A 16,710-nucleotide genomic window follows, 5' to 3' on the forward strand; every position below is an offset into this window, starting at 1 on the left:
AAAAAGGATCCAATTCCAACCCGCAAGGAAAAAAATATAAGCAGACGATGATGGAGGTGCGGGGAATCGAACCCCGTGCCTCTCGCATGCGAAGCGAGCGCTCTACCATATGAGCTACACCCCCTAACTGTAAGTTTCAAACTTAAATAAATATATAATATAGTTCCATATGGAAAAAATTTCTATTGTTCTTATTAATCTCAGTCTCAATGTAATATAAGCAGGCTTTATTGTTTAAGTGCTATTTATTATCCATGAATGATTCATCTACAAGTCTTCTGGATGGTCATCATTTTCTTCCACAATATATAACCTACTTTTCTCCCAACTTCCCTAACCTTCTCTTCCTACCACTGCAAATTGAAAGACTAAAGTCTAAATCCAATGAATTCTCTTTACAGGAGACATATCTAACTCAACTAATTTATGTACCTTTTTGGTTTCTATATACAAAGACAACTTTGGCTCTTTAGTCCACCTGTCTCTCAACAAATCCAATGCATACTTTTTCTTTCTTTATTTAAGGATGATGTGAGCTAATGAGCAATCTTCCATCCTTCTTTAGTGAACATATAAAGAGATAAATAGAAAGGAAGGAGAGATAACTTCCATAAACTTAATTTCACAGGCTGAACAACAAGTACTAAAAGATTGCAACGAAGAGAAATATCTAATTTTTATTAAAGTGAACACCACCACAACTACTTCAATCTAAGGAATTTTATGTCCTCAAACTTTATCTGAGAGAAATCTCCATTATTCATTGCCACCCAACTACCCACCTCTTTATTTATCCTTTTTTTTTGGCCAAGTACCAATTTTAACTACCAACGGTCCTGCCATTTAAATCTACTATGTGTCACAAGAGCAGTTCACCTCCCTTACCACCCGGCTCTATTCCCCCTTCAATATATACTCCCTTCTAAGTCCCCAAAATGCCTCAATTTATTACCTCTTCTCTCTGGTTCACTCCTATAGCAAAACAAACAATGGTTGTTCTTGTTAATGGCGAGTCGAAGGCTGTCTATGGCCACACACTATCGACAGTGGTGCCTGCGTCGGTGACCGGAGAGACTGTCGCCCATGAGCTAACCAATATGGATTTAGCCATGAAGCTACATTACTTAAGGGGTGTGTACTACTTTAGACAAAGTGAAATCATTAATGGCCTAGCGATTTTGTCGATGAAGGAACCGATGTTCCCGTGGCTCGATGTTTACTTTGCGGTGAGTGGAAGAATATGGCGATCATCGGAGACTGAGCGGCCGTTTGTTAAATGTAATGATTGTGGTGTGAGGATCATAGAGGCAAAATGTAGTAAGACAATTGAGGAGTGGTTGGAGGTGAGTGAATTGTCTCAGTGGAGGTACCTTGTTTCAGATAATGTGCTTGGTCCAGACTTACACTTCTCTCCAATGGTCTATATTCAGGTAATCCTTTGTCTTCTTATCTTAAATTGATTCTATACTTGTTTGCAATGCAATCTCATTTTCTTAGTGTTCAAATTATACGGTTAGCAAACTTAGGGTGATCTCAGGATTTATTTCTTTTTTCTCGGTGCGGTCTGCACCTTCTGATTTGTTAGATATTTTGTATAAGAATACTTCAGGCATATAACTTTGTTTTCCTAGTAAGAATGACAATTATATTACTCATAGTATTGCTCTAACAAATTTTTGGGCACCAGTTCACTAGGTTCAGGTGTGGAGGAATGGCAATTGGTTTCAGCTGGGCTCATGTCCTTGGTGATGCAGCTTCAGCAACAAACTGCATCAACTTATGGGGAAAACTACTTGGTGGTAGTCCACCACCGAAATCTTATACCCTCCACAATACCCAGAAGAAATCAGAAAAGGCTGCAAGAGATTCACTTGCCTCTACAAAACCACTATCAGCAAAACTAGTTGACTCTGTTGGAGATTCTTGGCTATCTCCAAACAATTGTAAAATGGAAACATATTCATTTCAAATCACTGATGCCATGCTTAAATATCTGATGCAGTCAAGCCAAGCAACTCCTTTTGAGATGATTTCGGCTCTAGTTTGGCAGAACTTAGCAAAGGTTAGGGAAGGGAAAGAGCTCAAGACAGTAACCATATGCAGAAGTGATCATCCACTTAGAGGCATTGGGAATTTGAGCAATGAGCAGAAGATAAGCTCTGTCGCTTTAGATTACTCTGCTGCCGATGTTGAGCTCTCGGAGCTAGCAATGCTGATAGCCAAGGAAGGAACTGATGAGACAAAGATGGTTGAAGGACTGGTGGATAAGGATACTGGCAAGCCAGATGTTGTAGTTTATGGTGCAAATTTGACCTTTGTTGACATGCAAGGGATTGATCTTTATGGGCTAGAGTTGAAGGGTGAGAAGCCAGTTCATGTGGAGTATAGCATTGATGGAGTAGGCAGAGAAGGTGCAGTTTTGGTGCATCAAGGTGGTGATGGCAAAGGGAGAATTTTAATGGTGATCCTGCCAGAAGATGAGATTACACAGCTAAGGGAAATGCTCCAAAGTGCATTTGGAATTGCTTGAGAAAGATGATATATAAAAATTTCTAGTAGCTTTTTCAGAAAAATCTGTCATTTAAGTTCACTACTATAGGTTAGGAGTCTTATTTTGTAGAGAGTTTTGTCATACTTCTGGAATTTCAGTTAAAAAGCCATGAGGGTTTTGTAGAGAAGGTTTATCTATAAGTCAAGGTTGTGGTGTGCAATTGTCATGCTTCTAAGTCCAGTGTAATATTAATGTCATTTACAAGTTGCTTGCCCCTTGCTCTTCCTCTGAAGCTTCTAAATATCTGACCTTTTCTTTCTTAGGAAAATGATAACTAGAAGCCAACTATCTCTCATACTTGGATTTGGCAGTTTAAATCCTTTTCTCAAATACCTCCTCAATTAATATTGATGGGCACTGAGCAGTGGTTAACAGTAGGGTTATCTCCAAAAAAAAATCCAATTAGCAGGGTGCTCTATACTAAATATATCTTACATGGTTACATGAATAATTTGCAGGATAATTTCACTTTATAATCATTTCATTAAACATAGGACAAACTCATCTTTCTTGCATATAAGGTCTATTTTTGATGTAATCATGTATTTGCACAGGTATGCACTGCACCTGTGAATTGTGAAATACATTAAGAGTGTACTATTCTCATCGATGACAGATTTCACTCTTTAAAGGAGAAGCATCATACCTAAAATAAGCAATTTAAGAAAGCCAAAACTGCCCTTGTTTGCAAGCAACATAGATTTTGGTTCATGTTCTATAATAGGATTATAAAGTGAAATTACCTTGCACATTATTCAGTTTTATGCGGTCAAGAATATATCTGCAAAAATAGATAAACTATCTTGCAGATTATACATCTTACAACCGGAATGCACCTTCGATACACTCCCAAGTTTTTCACGTTATATATTATAATCAACAGATACCTTTTGTTCATCATCTAACTGTGCTGAATTGTGTGCGCTTCTTTTTCTTGATTGACTGCAATCAATTTGGCAGTAGTTTGATAAACTCAATACCAAGTTTGGTTCTCCAATCTCCAATTCCAGTGACTTGTTGTAGATTTGCATTCTGTGCATATAATCACCAGTAGTCACTGCAGGAGCACAAGCCATCTTTGAAATGATGAAACCGATTAATATGTCCAATTCCAGTCTTGTTGTAGATTTGCATTCTGTGCATATAATCACCAGTAGTCACTGCAGGAACACGAGCCATCTTTGAAATGATGAAACCGATTTATATCTCTCACTATGATTTCTCGCTCATAGATCTTTGATATGAACTTAATGGCCATGTGACAATCTCCACAAATACGAAGGTTCTTCGTCACCCTCAAAACTGTACCAGGGCATGTGTTTAGAAGGCCAAAGGCAACAGCCAGCTTTTCGCTGTGTGTAATGAGATTGCATTCCTTCTCTTCCTCACTCACATCATGAAGCACAAAACTGGTGTCTGGAACATATCCTGCAGCCTTTATCTTCTTTGGCAAATCTTCCAACAGCAAGTAGATTTCTGTTGCCTGGGGATGAGCCTTGTCGCCACCAAAGAATACATGGAGTTTTCTGTTGATCTCAGTCCAACTACAGCCGGGGCTCTTTCTAAGTCCACTGCCCTTGAGAAGAGCTCTTAACCTATTCACCTCCTCCCACCGTCCAGCCTCTGCATACATGTTGGAAAGCACTACATAGTTGCCACTGTTCTCAGGCTCCAATATGAACAATTTGTTTGCTGCAATTTCTGCAATCTCTAAATTCCGATGAGTCCGACAAGCTGACAGAAGTGCACCCCAAACACTTGGGCCAGGTTCAAGCTCCATCTGGTCGATCATTTCCATGGCCTCCGCAAGCCGTCCTGCCCGGCCAAGAAGATCCACAACACAAGCATAATGCTCCAATCGCGGTTCCACATTATAAACTGCCCTCATTGAATCAAAATACTTCAAACCTTGATCAACCAGCCCAGAGTGGCTGCACCCAGAGAGCAAACCGGTAAATGTGATCGCGTCTGGTAAAACTCTGCATCGTACCATGTCCTCAAATGCTGCTGCAGCTTCAATGCCAAGCCCATGAGATGCATATGCAGTGATCATTGCATTCCAAGCAACAACACCCTTGTCATTCTCTTTGATACGATTGAAGCACCTAAGGGCTTTTACAAGGCTCCCACACTTGGCATACATAGTGAGGAGAGCAATCAGCACAGTTGGATGAAAATCAACTCCCAATTCACATGCATAACTATGGATCCCCTCACCCTGTTCGAGTGCAGAAGAATGCGCACATGCTGGGAGCACACTCACAACTGTCACCCAGTTGGGCTTTACCTTCGAACCATCCCTCCTCATCTCTTCAAACAAACCCAATGCTCTTTCCGCAAGTCCATTCTGCGTATATCCTGAGATCATGGCTGTCCAAGAAACAATATTTCTTTCGGGCATCTCATCGAACAACTGCCTGGCGGCATTAAAGTCCCCAACTTTCATGTACCCAGCAATCAAGGCATTCCAGGCCGAGGCATCTCTAACACCCATTGCATCAAACAGGCGACGGGCATCATCGATCTCCGCACATTTCACATACAAATTAATCAACGAGCTGCAGGCGTAGAGGTCCAGCTCGAGACCACACCTCAAGCATCGCGAATGTACGGCACGGCCAGCCTGCAGGGAGCCGATGTCGGCACAACATTTGAGGACGAAGGGGAATGTGAAGTGGTCGGGCGGGAGGCCGAGGGCGAGCATTCGGCGGAAGACGCCAAGGGCGTCGAAGGGAGACCCGTAAAGGGCGTGGCCGCGGACGAGGGCATTGAAAAGGAGGTGGGAAGGGCGGGGAATGTGGTGGGAGAGGAGGGTGGCGGAGCGGAGGTCGGCCGAGCTGGAGTAAAAAGCTGCGATCTTGGCGGCGAGGAAGGCATCGATTTGGACGCCGCGAAGGATGAGGTGGGCGTGGAGCTGGCGGCCAGGGCGGAGAGAGCCAGGGTTGCGGGTGAGGAGCTGGAAAAGCTTTGCGTAGTCATGGGTAGGGATGGAGGTGACAGTGAGAAGGGGATTGGGATTGGGTCGCTTTGAGAGAATTCGGAGGTGTTTGGCACCTAGAATGGGCATTAATTATGGGTTGCTTTGAGAAGATTTGGAGGTATTTGGCACCTAGAATGGACATTAGTTTTGGGTGAGTTCAAATTTGCTTTTATATAACGGCTCTACTCTTAATAGGAGAGAAGTCCCATGAAGGTATTGCAAATGAAAACAAACGATATAGTATATCCTTTGTTAATAGTTAACAAACTATGAGGTGACAAAATATAACTACATAAATACACCTAACTAGAATTCTCAACTACTATCAGGAGAGATATCTACTTGACAAAGTAGAGTGTTTTAATATGGTGTACTTCCTCTCTTTACACTTTATTTCTCTATAAAATCTTGTGAAACCTTCACAATTTTGGAAACTACCTTAATGGGGGGCAGAATAACACCTATAACCACTGAAAGCTCACCTATTACACTTGATGTTACATAAAAAATTAGAGATTTGTTGCTAAATGATCGAAATACGATTATAATGGATGAATGAGAAGAGAGAAGAAGAAGATAATAATTGAAATAATAGTTGATTGAAGTGATATCTTTTTAAAGAAAAAACAACAATTAGCTTGAAAAAAATTAGATAGAAGATGAGAAGAGAGAATAGGTATTAGTAAACTAATATTGAGATAAACTATAATTTGGTTACTATATTAATATAAAGAGATGTATAGTTGAATAAGGACCAACATTCAACCTGCAGAAACAGAGTGATCATGTACAAACCATGAATGTGATTAGGGGCAGGAATAGGCAAATAGGCAAAGTATGTATAATAATGGAACTTCACAGTTTTCTTTACAACAGAAACTTTCTATGGAGAACAAAAAAATATCAGCTCTAGTAATCTCAATCTGTACACATAATTGAAAAAGAGGAAGATGATTTCGGCAGGTTTAATTCTTGTTACAGAGTTTGATACTGAAATAAATCTCCTTTTAACTAACAAACTGAATCGACAACATAATGGGATCACTCACTTGTGCAGCTTAGAGATACTTACTCTTCAGGGAACATATGCTCACTTTAAAATACATATTTCCAAGTTTCCAGTACCACCAAGCACCAAAATGTTCCCAATTGTCAACATATCTCATCGATGATTTATTCAGGTAAACAAAATATGCCAATAGGATAAATATATTTCAACAACTCTCTGGTTCAAGTAAATTCAGTTGATCTTCTCTATAGCAAAGCACAGGGAGATCTTAAAGCAGAATGTAAGACAACTCTCTACTTGTACTGCTGGGAAACCTCCCAGGCAAGCTTATCCATAAATTGGCATTTCTTGTCAAAGCCCCAACCTGGATTGCTCTGCAATGAGTAGAGAACAAAAGCAAGATGAGGTAATCCTGTACCATCAATCAATAAATAATTCACATTTTCTAAATCTTGATTTGCACATCATATAATCAAGGAAATTGGTCAGGCAACAGAAGCAAATATTCCACATGGAAAAAAGCAATTGTTAGCTTGATTCATTAAGTTAACATTATGTGCAATATGATTGGCCCTTTAGCAACACATTGCACGGCCAAAAGACTTTCTTTTTCCTCAATTGATTGATCTCATATCATAAAAAACTAGTACATACCAGTTATACCAACATCATTTATCCAATTAGTGCCTGGCACAAGCTTATGATAAGGCTTTGGATTTTAGGAAAGGAATGTGATTGGGACAATAGGGAAGATGACCATGAAGAGACACTTATCTTCACAAGTCAAACCACGAAGAAAAATTATAAAAAAAAAATTAAATGAAGCATAACTATAATTAATGCAATTCAATGTTCAGCTCAGGACCACAGGTTAAGCATAGCCTGTTCCACCTCAAAACTTAGTTGACCAGAGGAGACCAGAGTCATTGTCAAGTCAAGTTGTGATTGCTAATATTTTACTATTTTTTGACATTTCCTACTTTCCAAGACAGATTGCACTACATCAAATAGTATACCACACCATCATAAACTTTAAAAAAGACTTCCTTTATTCTAGCAATGTCTGAGACTTCAAATCAGTGACTCAATTCTTGTCTGTGTTGAGAATAAGAAAGGCAAAAGTCCCAAACATAAGGGTTTTCAAGTAAAACCTTTTAGATAAGTCTTTTATAACATGTCTATGTTGATTATTGACCACTAAACCATTAAGATATGCAGAACATGAGCTCTGATAAGGAACAAACCTGAAGAGACAGAAGAGCTCGATCCGTAAACCTCCTTACAGAAGAAGGTATATTCTCTGGGAGAGTATTTGCCACTCTCTGCAACTCCTGCTGTTGTTCTTTTGCGGTAACTCTATCAGGGCCACAATACATATCCATTAGTTCTTTCATATAGGGCGCCTTCTCCATCGTCTCTTCTATGGCTTCCTGATAATGCAAATCAACAACACAAGACAGAGACCAGCAATTGTCACAATTAAATTTAGCTATGTTCACGATGATACTAGAAGATATTAATTACAATACTTACAGAATATCAATTACCAATAGAATATCATTTAAACACAAGACAGATGTATTTTTATTCTCTGTAATGTTGAAGATAAAGTTTTAGTATAAAGCTCAGAGGAAACTTCCTCAACAAGGTTCTCTTTGAACAACAAATAGGAACATTTGAATGAAAAAATTAATTTCTTAATTGGTAAAGCCAAAAGGGGCTACAAACAGAATTAGAGAAAAGGGCTACAAAGAAAGAAAATCTACGGACAACAGCTAGGAACATTCACCCCGCAAGACCTCACAACTATAGAAACAAAATAAATAAGCAAAAAAGAAAAAACAGCAAGGATATCAGATAAACCCAATAAATGCATTAAATATTACAGTTGTAACATATCTGAATCTGAAATGTATTCCAATTTCAGGATAGAAATTTAAGATAAATAGGATACGTGTCATCCAACAAAGGGCCACCAAACCCCGTAATTGTAATCTTACCAACAAGAACAGCTATTAAAAGAAAATAACAGCTGAATAGAAAACTCAACCAGATTTTTTATATCTCAGCATTCTTCACGAGTTGAACATAAACAAGAACATCTTTAACCCACAATATCGATCAGGGATTGGTTTTGTTAGTTCAAATTATGTATCTCCCAACCTCAAGAATATAACAACATACAGATAAAGGGGGTAGAAAGATCAAGAGGCAAATAACTCATGATCAAGAATTATCAAGTATTAATCTAAGTTACAGTTTAAAACCATATACAGCACTACAATATCATGAACAAACATATGGAATGGTAGCAACTAGAAAGTACCTCCCACTCTTCTTGGCTCTTGATCCCCTCATATGCCATCAAAAATGGCTTTGCCTTCTCCAATGCATCACGGAGTGACATTGGCGGCTTCTCATCAATATCCGGATTATCAAAATTGACTAAATACTCTGGCTCATATTCAATCTGCACAAAAGAACTTATAATTAACATCACACAACAGATACAGATGAACCAGTCTCATGGATCTTACCATGTTATTAGTATGCAGAGCATCCAAATAAGCATCCTCCATGGGTGAAGGCAGAGATGTCCAGCTTGTCTCTTCAAAAGCATCGGTCAAAACCTTCATCTTTTCCTCCCCGAGCCGCTTCTCGAGCCTCTCCCCATCAGCATTATCTCCTAAATAAAGCCCCTCCGCTGAATCATCGCCCCTTCTATCACCAAATCTTCCACCCCGCCCTCTACCGCGAGCCATCCCTCGCCCTCCTCTCCCCCTCCCGCGACCCCTCGTGCCAACAGGGCCGCTAGGGCCGCCGCGAGAGAGCACCTCCACCGCCCTTCTTACCGCCTCCTCGCGCCCCATCTTAGTCCCTGGCTCCACACCAGCACCGATGGGAGGCTGCCTCCGGCGGAGGTGGCGATTCTCCTCGGCCGGCCGAGCGGTCGGTTCACCGGACCGCGTTGGCTTCCCCCGGCCGGTGCCGGGGAGCAAGGGGGAAACAGCTTGGGGAAGAGGAGAAGCGGACACGTCGGGATCCGAGAACTGGTGTTTTGGTTGGGATGGGGAAGGGGAAGAGTCGTCGTCACGCTTGAAAAAGATGGGCTTTTTAGTGTTGGAATCGGGAGGAGGAGGAGGACCAATGGAGCCACCGCGACCACGGCCGGAAGAGGAGATCCACGAAGTGAAGGAGGGGAGGATGGGGGAGGAAGGGTGGACGGGTTGCCCGCGGCCATGCCCGAGACCGGGACGAGAGGCGAAGAGGTCGCCTTCCTCGTCGGCGTCAGCATCCTGTTGGCCAGGTACGGCAGGGCGATGCGGTGGCGGAGGACTGGATCCCCGGCCACGGCCCCGGCCGCCGCCGCCTCCGCCGGAGAAGGTAGAGTACGCGGCGGAGGCGGCGGTGGAGGAGGAGGAGGAGGAGCAGAGGAGGGTTCGTGCGGCGGAGGGGTTCGCGGTTAGCCTTGCGATGCCTCCTCTCATGGCGATCGGGCGGAGTCGAGTACTGACGGTGGGAATACTATTGCCGTTTTAGGGTTTGGAGTATATATCCCGCTGGATCGTCCGCAGTCGGGATTGCAGGAAAATGCTACAGTCGACGTACTTTGCAGCACCTGATTGGCTGCCAAACCTATTCATTTCTTTTATTTATTTTTTTTAGACAAAATTCTTCCATGACTTCTAATTTATATTACCATTTATTAGGTCCGAACACACTGGGCCGGACCAGCCCGGACTTAAATTACGAGGCCTGATCTCTAATATAATGGGTCGGATTTAGACTTGATTATAACTCTATTAACCCGACCCGACTCAAGATATTAACATAATATATATTAATGATAATTTAACATATACTCTTATAATTCTAAAAAATTATTATGATAAACTATTCATCAAGTTTGAAGGCTCGGACATAAAATGATGATGGTATTGTGGGTTTATTTGGGCTGAGTAACTCGCCGCGAAGAATGCTCGATGTATATTTTAATAACATACTTTATTCTATGTCAAATATATTATCTTCTAATTAGGCTAAAAATAATTAAGTCCGTTTATTCTTATTCATAAGAAGTTGAAAAAGATAACTTCTTAGTTTGTTTTTTAACAACCAAATAATAAAAATAAAAATAAGATAGTTTATTTTTCCTCAAGCACTTTAGGTATGAATTCAACTTCCTCTTACTTGGATTTAAGGTGCTAAGACTGCAGCAAAACTTCAGCCTGAAAGCATATATGCTTATTCAAAGGAGAGAAACAAAAAGGAAGGAAAGACTAAAGAGAGTAAAGAGAGATTGAAAAAGAGATCCAAAGGGACATTTTATTACCCATTTCCAAATGCTTTAGAAAAGCTTGTGGATGGATGTCTTTAAACATTTGTATATTAAAGCTCTCATCATGATGAACAGATCATTGACTAGATATTATACATGTTCACACACTAATGTAGACATAATTGCATGAGAGTAAAAAATATATATATATTTCTTATTTATAGATTTCATGAACTAGAAAATTTAAGTAATTTATACTAAAACCACACTACCATATAGAAATTTGCAACTCTCTAAAATCCATGCCTATAAAAAGTGTAAATTATAGTATACCCCTTTATAATTTGTCTTGATTTTAAGTTATTCCGATATATTTTAAACCTAAGCACTTACTTCATTTGTTGTCGAAATCAAATCAAGTGTAATGGAAAAGATATAATTATCTTCGTAGAAATGTATTTTGATGTGATAATGTTAAGAATAGTTTGATTATTTTTACAACTTGCTTATAACAGAAACTATTGGCGCAAATGATGATTATTTGGTTATTTATATTATTAGTTTTAAATGAAAAATCTAACGACCGCAACTCAGTTTAAAGTACAGTAAAATCAGCCAAAACCTAATTGTATAAAGTTGTGAAACCAAAGACTAAAAAATTAAGTTCAATAGTGACTAATACTCCAAGTGGATTCTCTTGCCCAGTTGTTCTATCTACAAGTCCAGAGTCATCAGAATAGGCTATGAGCTGCATGAAGATTGTCAAAAAAAGGTATGCCTAATATATTTTACACGAGGGAATCATTCAAAAGAGCATCTCTAAATGTGTGCTTCAAATCTAAGCTAACATGTTTAGTGGATATAATTTGGTGCTTAATGAGCTAAAAGTTAAACACCAACTTTGTCAAGTATAAATTTAAAATGAAGGCAGCTTCTTTTGCACGAACTTCTAATAAGGAATCTTTTACCACTAATGAAGGGTGGAAATTGCTAAGGCTTACTGTATTCTGATGTACTAACAAGATCACCTAAATTTTCCACATTTTAAACTATCATTTAAAGAAGAGATATTATTGTAAAGTAATACATGCATTTAGCATAAGTGGTTGAGATACTATAACCCTAGCTAACCGAACATGCATCGATTGTGCTGGAGTTAGCCTATTGTTATATATTTCTATGTGAGAATTGACCCTAATGTTTGGTCTATAATATTATCAACAAAAAAGAAATGTAGCTAAGATAGTTAATCTAGGATTGAATTATGAAGGTCACTTAAAAGGAAAATTTAATGTAAGTTCTAAAAAGTTGTCATATATCAAGAGGTAGAGAGAATATAGGAATTCATTCAACTTCATTCATACTGTTAATATATCACTTGATCATATTATTATTTTTTCTATAGGAATATATTACTTGAAAGTTAAATATATCCTTTTGATAAATATTGTGGTGAATTTAACTCCAGTAGGGGGAAAAAATAAAAGGAAACCCAGTCTAAGTGCAGAGAAGTTTTGAGAAGAATATTTGATATAATTGTCAAAGAAAGAAGCATCTATTCCCTTGTGTATGGGGTTAAACTACGTATGCATTTCCACAGAGAGATAAGGAGGAGAAGAGAGCTTTTATATTTTGTTCTTCTCTCACCCATCTTTCCCCACTTTCTTTGTGGGTTCCATATAGCATTTGACCTATCGTATATATATATACATTGTTTGGATTTGGATGATGCTTTTTTAGTGACATATATATCTCTTATTTCTATGTGGGAGAGAGAGAGAGAGAGACAATCTTCTATTCTACTAAAGCTAGCCATTGTGTTGAGCCCAATAAAGGATAAGGTCCCCCCCATGCACACCCATACCAGAAATGGTTCCACTCCAATGGCCTTTTTGGTGTGATGTCTATGTGCTTAACTACCAACACTTACATATATGGGTAATTACACATATAGCCTTTAGCCAATAGGATTATACTTAGATGGTTAATTAAAGAGACTTATATTATATATAGTCGTGTTTGCACATATATATATATATATATATATATATATATATATATATATAGTTTCATTTAATTTTTTGTGGTACATTTAACTATCTAATTATGTAGATGACTATCTCATCCTTAAATTTATCTCTTTCTTCTATCTAAAATAAGGATAAAATAATTTTTAGAGGTGACATTTTCTTAACTGAAAAGTTCCAGGAGAATTAGATAGTTGAGGTAGTGAATGTGGAAAGAAAAACAAAATGAGAAGGTGGGTGTGAAAACTATATATATATTGTCTGTCCTCTTCTCTCATTAATATAGATTATAGTGCAGTCCTACCCATTAATCATTAATGCATGTCATAATAACTGCAATCTTAGCTGCACTTTTCATGCAGTTAGACAAGAAACTTTAGTAGTGTGTAAGTGGTGTTTACACAATAATATTGATTGCGACCTTTTCACGAATTCAAGGAAGGGCAAACAAATACAATGATGATGATGACAATGATTATGATGATACTAATTGTAATGTCTACTTACATATTATAAATTAGAAATAGCCTCATTAACCCACAAAGGGGTAATATTTTTCACTCTCTATCTTTGTTTTGTCAAGAAAAAAAGAAAAATATAGAATATAGTGGGACTTAACGTTCTTTATATTGAAAGAGGAGTTCGCTATCTATTATGAAAAGGAGAATGTTTAGAAATTCTGAAAAGATAAAGAAAGCAATTCAATTAATTAAATAGGTTTTTAATAGAGAAGAACACATAAGACATGAAATAGAGAGAGTTCAAAGAAGCTCATTTTTCAATTTTGTCAGTTAGATCATCTTGAAGAAGTTTGGTGAAAAGGTAAGCAGTTCTTTGTGGTGAGCTTAAGAGATAGTAGCTTCATTGGTGCCTCAGAAACACAACATAGACATCTTAATTAATTTGTCAGACATAATCATGCAATCTAAGTCCAGTATTATATAGTAAATTTGAATTTTGATATCGTATAAGAAAAAAATAGCCACTGTTCGGCAACACTTTTTTTTTTAATTTAAAAAAATTGTTTTTTGGTAGGGCTGTAATTGCATATAAGGGCAATATGATTGCATGGGGGGTCTCTCATGTTCCCTAATATATTCATCAAAAAAGCTCTTAGTGACTATAGAAGAATAATACCTCTAAATAAAAGCCACCTCTACTCTCTCTCTCTCTCTCTCTCTATCTCTCTCATCTTTTGCCAAAGGGAAGGTCTCCAAGTCGGTGGCCTTTATCACTCGGTTAGAATAACATCCCATGGCTATCTTTCCAATAGAAGAGAGAGAGAGAGAAAGAGAGGAGGAGGAGAGGAGAGAAGTTGATCAGGCGATGCCCCTCCTCTCCACAAAACGAACCCTATTCCTCCATATATGCCATCTTTTTGTTCTTGAATCTCTTCCAAATCCATAGCAGGAGAGAGAGAGAGAGAGAGAGGAGAGAGAAAGAAGAGAGAGAAGAAAGAATGTTCCCTTCCAAGAAGCCAACTACTATGAACTCGCACGAAAGGCCCATGTGTGTCCAAGGGGACTCTGGCCTAGTTCTCACCACCGATCCAAAGCCACGACTCCGGTGGACCGTCGAGCTCCATGATCGCTTCGTAGACGCTGTCACTCAGCTGGGAGGACCCGACAGTACAAAGCTCACCTTTCTTCTTCTTCCAATAAATCTTAAGTAGCCAGTAGTATCTTGTAGTGATCAATTATCTATCTATATATATATATATAGATGACAAGAAGTATTAATTCTTGATCTTGTAGAGGCTACTCCAAAGACCATCATGAGAGTTATGGGTGTCAAGGGTCTTACTCTCTACCATCTTAAGAGCCACCTTCAGGTATATATATGCTTCTCTTTTACCACTGGTGAGATTTTTGCAGTCTTTAGAGTTAGTTCAGATTTCATATCTCTCTCTCTCTCTCTCTCTCTCTCTCTCTCTCAAATAGATATATTATTTTGAACCCTTTTTATTACAGAAATTCAGGCTAGGGAAGCAACCACATAAGGAATTCAGCGAGCACTCAGTTAAGGAAGGTCAGAAAGAAATTTTCTTTTCTCTTTAATTTCTAATTCTTAGAAATTTTAATTCAATTTTCTTTTAATTTCTTCAACAAACATTCATTACTTAATATGTTTGTGTTTTTAAACAGTACCTCTCTCTCTCTCTCTCATCTTTTCCTGCTAACTGTCAATTTGCTATGTATATATCTTGCTAAGGCAAGTAGTCTCTGCAGCTTCTAACTATCTCATGAATTGCAGCATTGGAAATGCAAAGAAACGCTGCCTCTTCGTCGGGAATTATGGGCCGAACAATGAACGAGTATGTTGCTATTACTAATCACTGATGCTAAAAATCCTTCGTGGCACTCTTCATATGTATTTCTTTGTTAATTTTATTAATAAAGGTAGTATATATATATATATATACTGAGATTCTTCGAGGTCTATAAATCTTTTAGCAGGAATGTGCACATTACCGACGCACTCAGGATGCAGATGGAAGTCCAAAGAAGACTTCATGAGCAATTAGAGGTGAAGATAATATTTCCTAAAGCTTTACTATTTGTGTCTCTTATTCTTAGTTACTACTACTACTACTGCTTATATTAATGTCCATGAATTTTGGATTAGGTGCAGAAGCACCTGCAGATGAGGATCGAGGCTCAAGGGAAGTATATGCAATCCATCTTAGAGAAAGCGTGCCAAACTCTCGCCAGCGAAGGCGTGGGTGCAGGAGGTTATAAATCTCTAGGAAACCAAGGAGTTATCGACATGGGTACAATGAAAGAAATAGGATCTCCTATGAGCTTCCCTTCTTTCCAAGACCTAAACTTATACGGAGGAGATCAGATAGATATGCAGCAACAAATGGAGCGGCCACTCGACGGCTTCTTTCCTACCAACGATGCCATTTCACTAGGCAGGAAAAGGCTCAATCCTTACAGTTCTAATGGGAAGAATCCTATGATGTGGGCCGACGAACTCCGCCTTCAAGAATTCGGATCAGCTGGGTCATGCATGGGCTCTCAGCAAGAACCATCTAGGAGTGATCAGCTTCAAATTTCACCATCTATGATGGAGAGTGGCATTGACATGGACTCCATGGCAGATGTTTACGACGGAAAGCATGATACTGGAGGCGATAAGAAGTCCGAGAATGTGCCGAAGCTTGAAAGGCCATCTCCACAAAGATCTCCTCTCCCCATCGAAAGGATCAACCCCATGATCCGAGGCGGCGCCTTAGCTCAAGCGAGAAACTTGTCTTATGGGTGAGCTTTTGTTCATCTGTGAAGCGAAATTAATTACTCTTGCATGGATAAATAAAGGAGTTGAGTGAAAGTGTCAAAGTAGACCATTAGGTCAGACTAGAAATAGGATCTCACGGCCAAGCATTAGATGTTTGATGCTAGTAGAGGTAGTAATACATTTTATGCTGAATATCTTGTCTCTTCAAGGATGAGCTGCTGCTTGTAAAAGTATTTTAGTATTCTTGCATGAGTTAAAGAGAAACTTGGTTGATGCATGCATATTTAAGTGCATCACTGAAATTGTCTGATACTAATACTTAGGATGTCAAAAAATATAATTCTCTGTCTTGTCTTTTCTATTAGATGTTTAATATTCCTTCCTCCTCTGAATCATGAAATATGTACTTCTAACCTGTGCTGATAGAATATTGTTATGTTACTACTTCATGCATGTTATTTCCTTTAACCAAATAACTTGCCAAGTCTATTATATCGGAAATTCTGGTTTTATGAGATGATAATACTTTACACAAGCATATATATATATATATATACTTCATTTCTATTTAATCTTATGTTTCTTAATTTATATCTATTTCCCTGATTCTAGGTGCTTCATAAA

At 38.7% G+C, this 16,710-nt stretch overlaps 4 protein-coding genes and 1 non-coding gene across 8 annotated transcripts; 2 read left to right on the top strand and 3 right to left on the bottom strand.

The window, feature by feature from the left end:
* Positions 1–51: 51 nt before the first annotated feature.
* On the bottom strand, positions 52–124 carry TRNAA-CGC (transfer RNA alanine (anticodon CGC)). The gene has a single exon. It is a non-coding gene; the product is annotated as a tRNA-Ala (tRNA).
* An 861-nt stretch (positions 125–985) lies between these two features.
* On the top strand, positions 986–2,760 carry LOC140767769 (protein ECERIFERUM 26-like). The gene is made up of 2 exons (XM_073107808.1): positions 986–1,430; positions 1,688–2,760. The coding sequence occupies exons 1-2, from the start codon at positions 990–992 to the stop codon at positions 2,528–2,530; spliced, it is 1,284 nt and encodes a 427-aa protein (XP_072963909.1). The 5' UTR covers positions 986–989; the 3' UTR covers positions 2,531–2,760.
* A 445-nt stretch (positions 2,761–3,205) lies between these two features.
* Positions 3,206–5,809, bottom strand: LOC140767252 (pentatricopeptide repeat-containing protein At5g66520-like). The gene has a single exon (XM_073107100.1). The coding sequence runs from the start codon at positions 5,616–5,618 to the stop codon at positions 3,699–3,701; it is 1,920 nt and encodes a 639-aa protein (XP_072963201.1). The 5' UTR covers positions 5,619–5,809; the 3' UTR covers positions 3,206–3,698.
* Positions 5,810–6,350: 541 nt separating this feature from the next.
* On the bottom strand, positions 6,351–10,066 carry LOC140767484 (uncharacterized). Its single transcript, XM_073107411.1, has 4 exons — positions 9,078–10,066; positions 8,867–9,010; positions 7,785–7,970; positions 6,351–6,914 (listed from the first exon to the last, which is right to left on the bottom strand). Exons 1-4 carry the CDS (start codon positions 10,026–10,028, stop codon positions 6,834–6,836), a joined length of 1,362 nt encoding a protein of 453 aa, XP_072963512.1. The 5' UTR covers positions 10,029–10,066; the 3' UTR covers positions 6,351–6,833.
* Positions 10,067–14,108: 4,042 nt separating this feature from the next.
* Positions 14,109–16,456, top strand: LOC140767149 (myb family transcription factor IPN2-like). Of its 4 annotated transcripts, none has more exons than XM_073106965.1 (6): positions 14,109–14,474; positions 14,601–14,677; positions 14,817–14,874; positions 15,100–15,160; positions 15,303–15,372; positions 15,478–16,456. In XM_073106965.1, the coding sequence occupies exons 1-6, from the start codon at positions 14,306–14,308 to the stop codon at positions 16,111–16,113; spliced, it is 1,071 nt and encodes a 356-aa protein (XP_072963066.1). In that variant the 5' UTR covers positions 14,109–14,305; the 3' UTR covers positions 16,114–16,456. The 4 variants fall into 4 exon arrangements, with proteins under 4 accessions (XP_072963066.1, XP_072963065.1, XP_072963063.1 ...); XM_073106964.1 differs by having other exon boundaries at positions 15,300–15,372; positions 15,478–16,455; XM_073106962.1 differs by having other exon boundaries at positions 14,110–14,474; positions 15,300–15,372; positions 15,472–16,455.
* Positions 16,457–16,710: the final 254 nt, after the last annotated feature.

Source organism: Typha angustifolia, chromosome 9 (assembly GCF_048772165.1).
Source record: "Typha angustifolia cultivar Huaian chromosome 9, ASM4877216v1, whole genome shotgun sequence".
Classification (NCBI taxonomy): Eukaryota; Viridiplantae; Streptophyta; class Magnoliopsida; order Poales; family Typhaceae; genus Typha; species Typha angustifolia.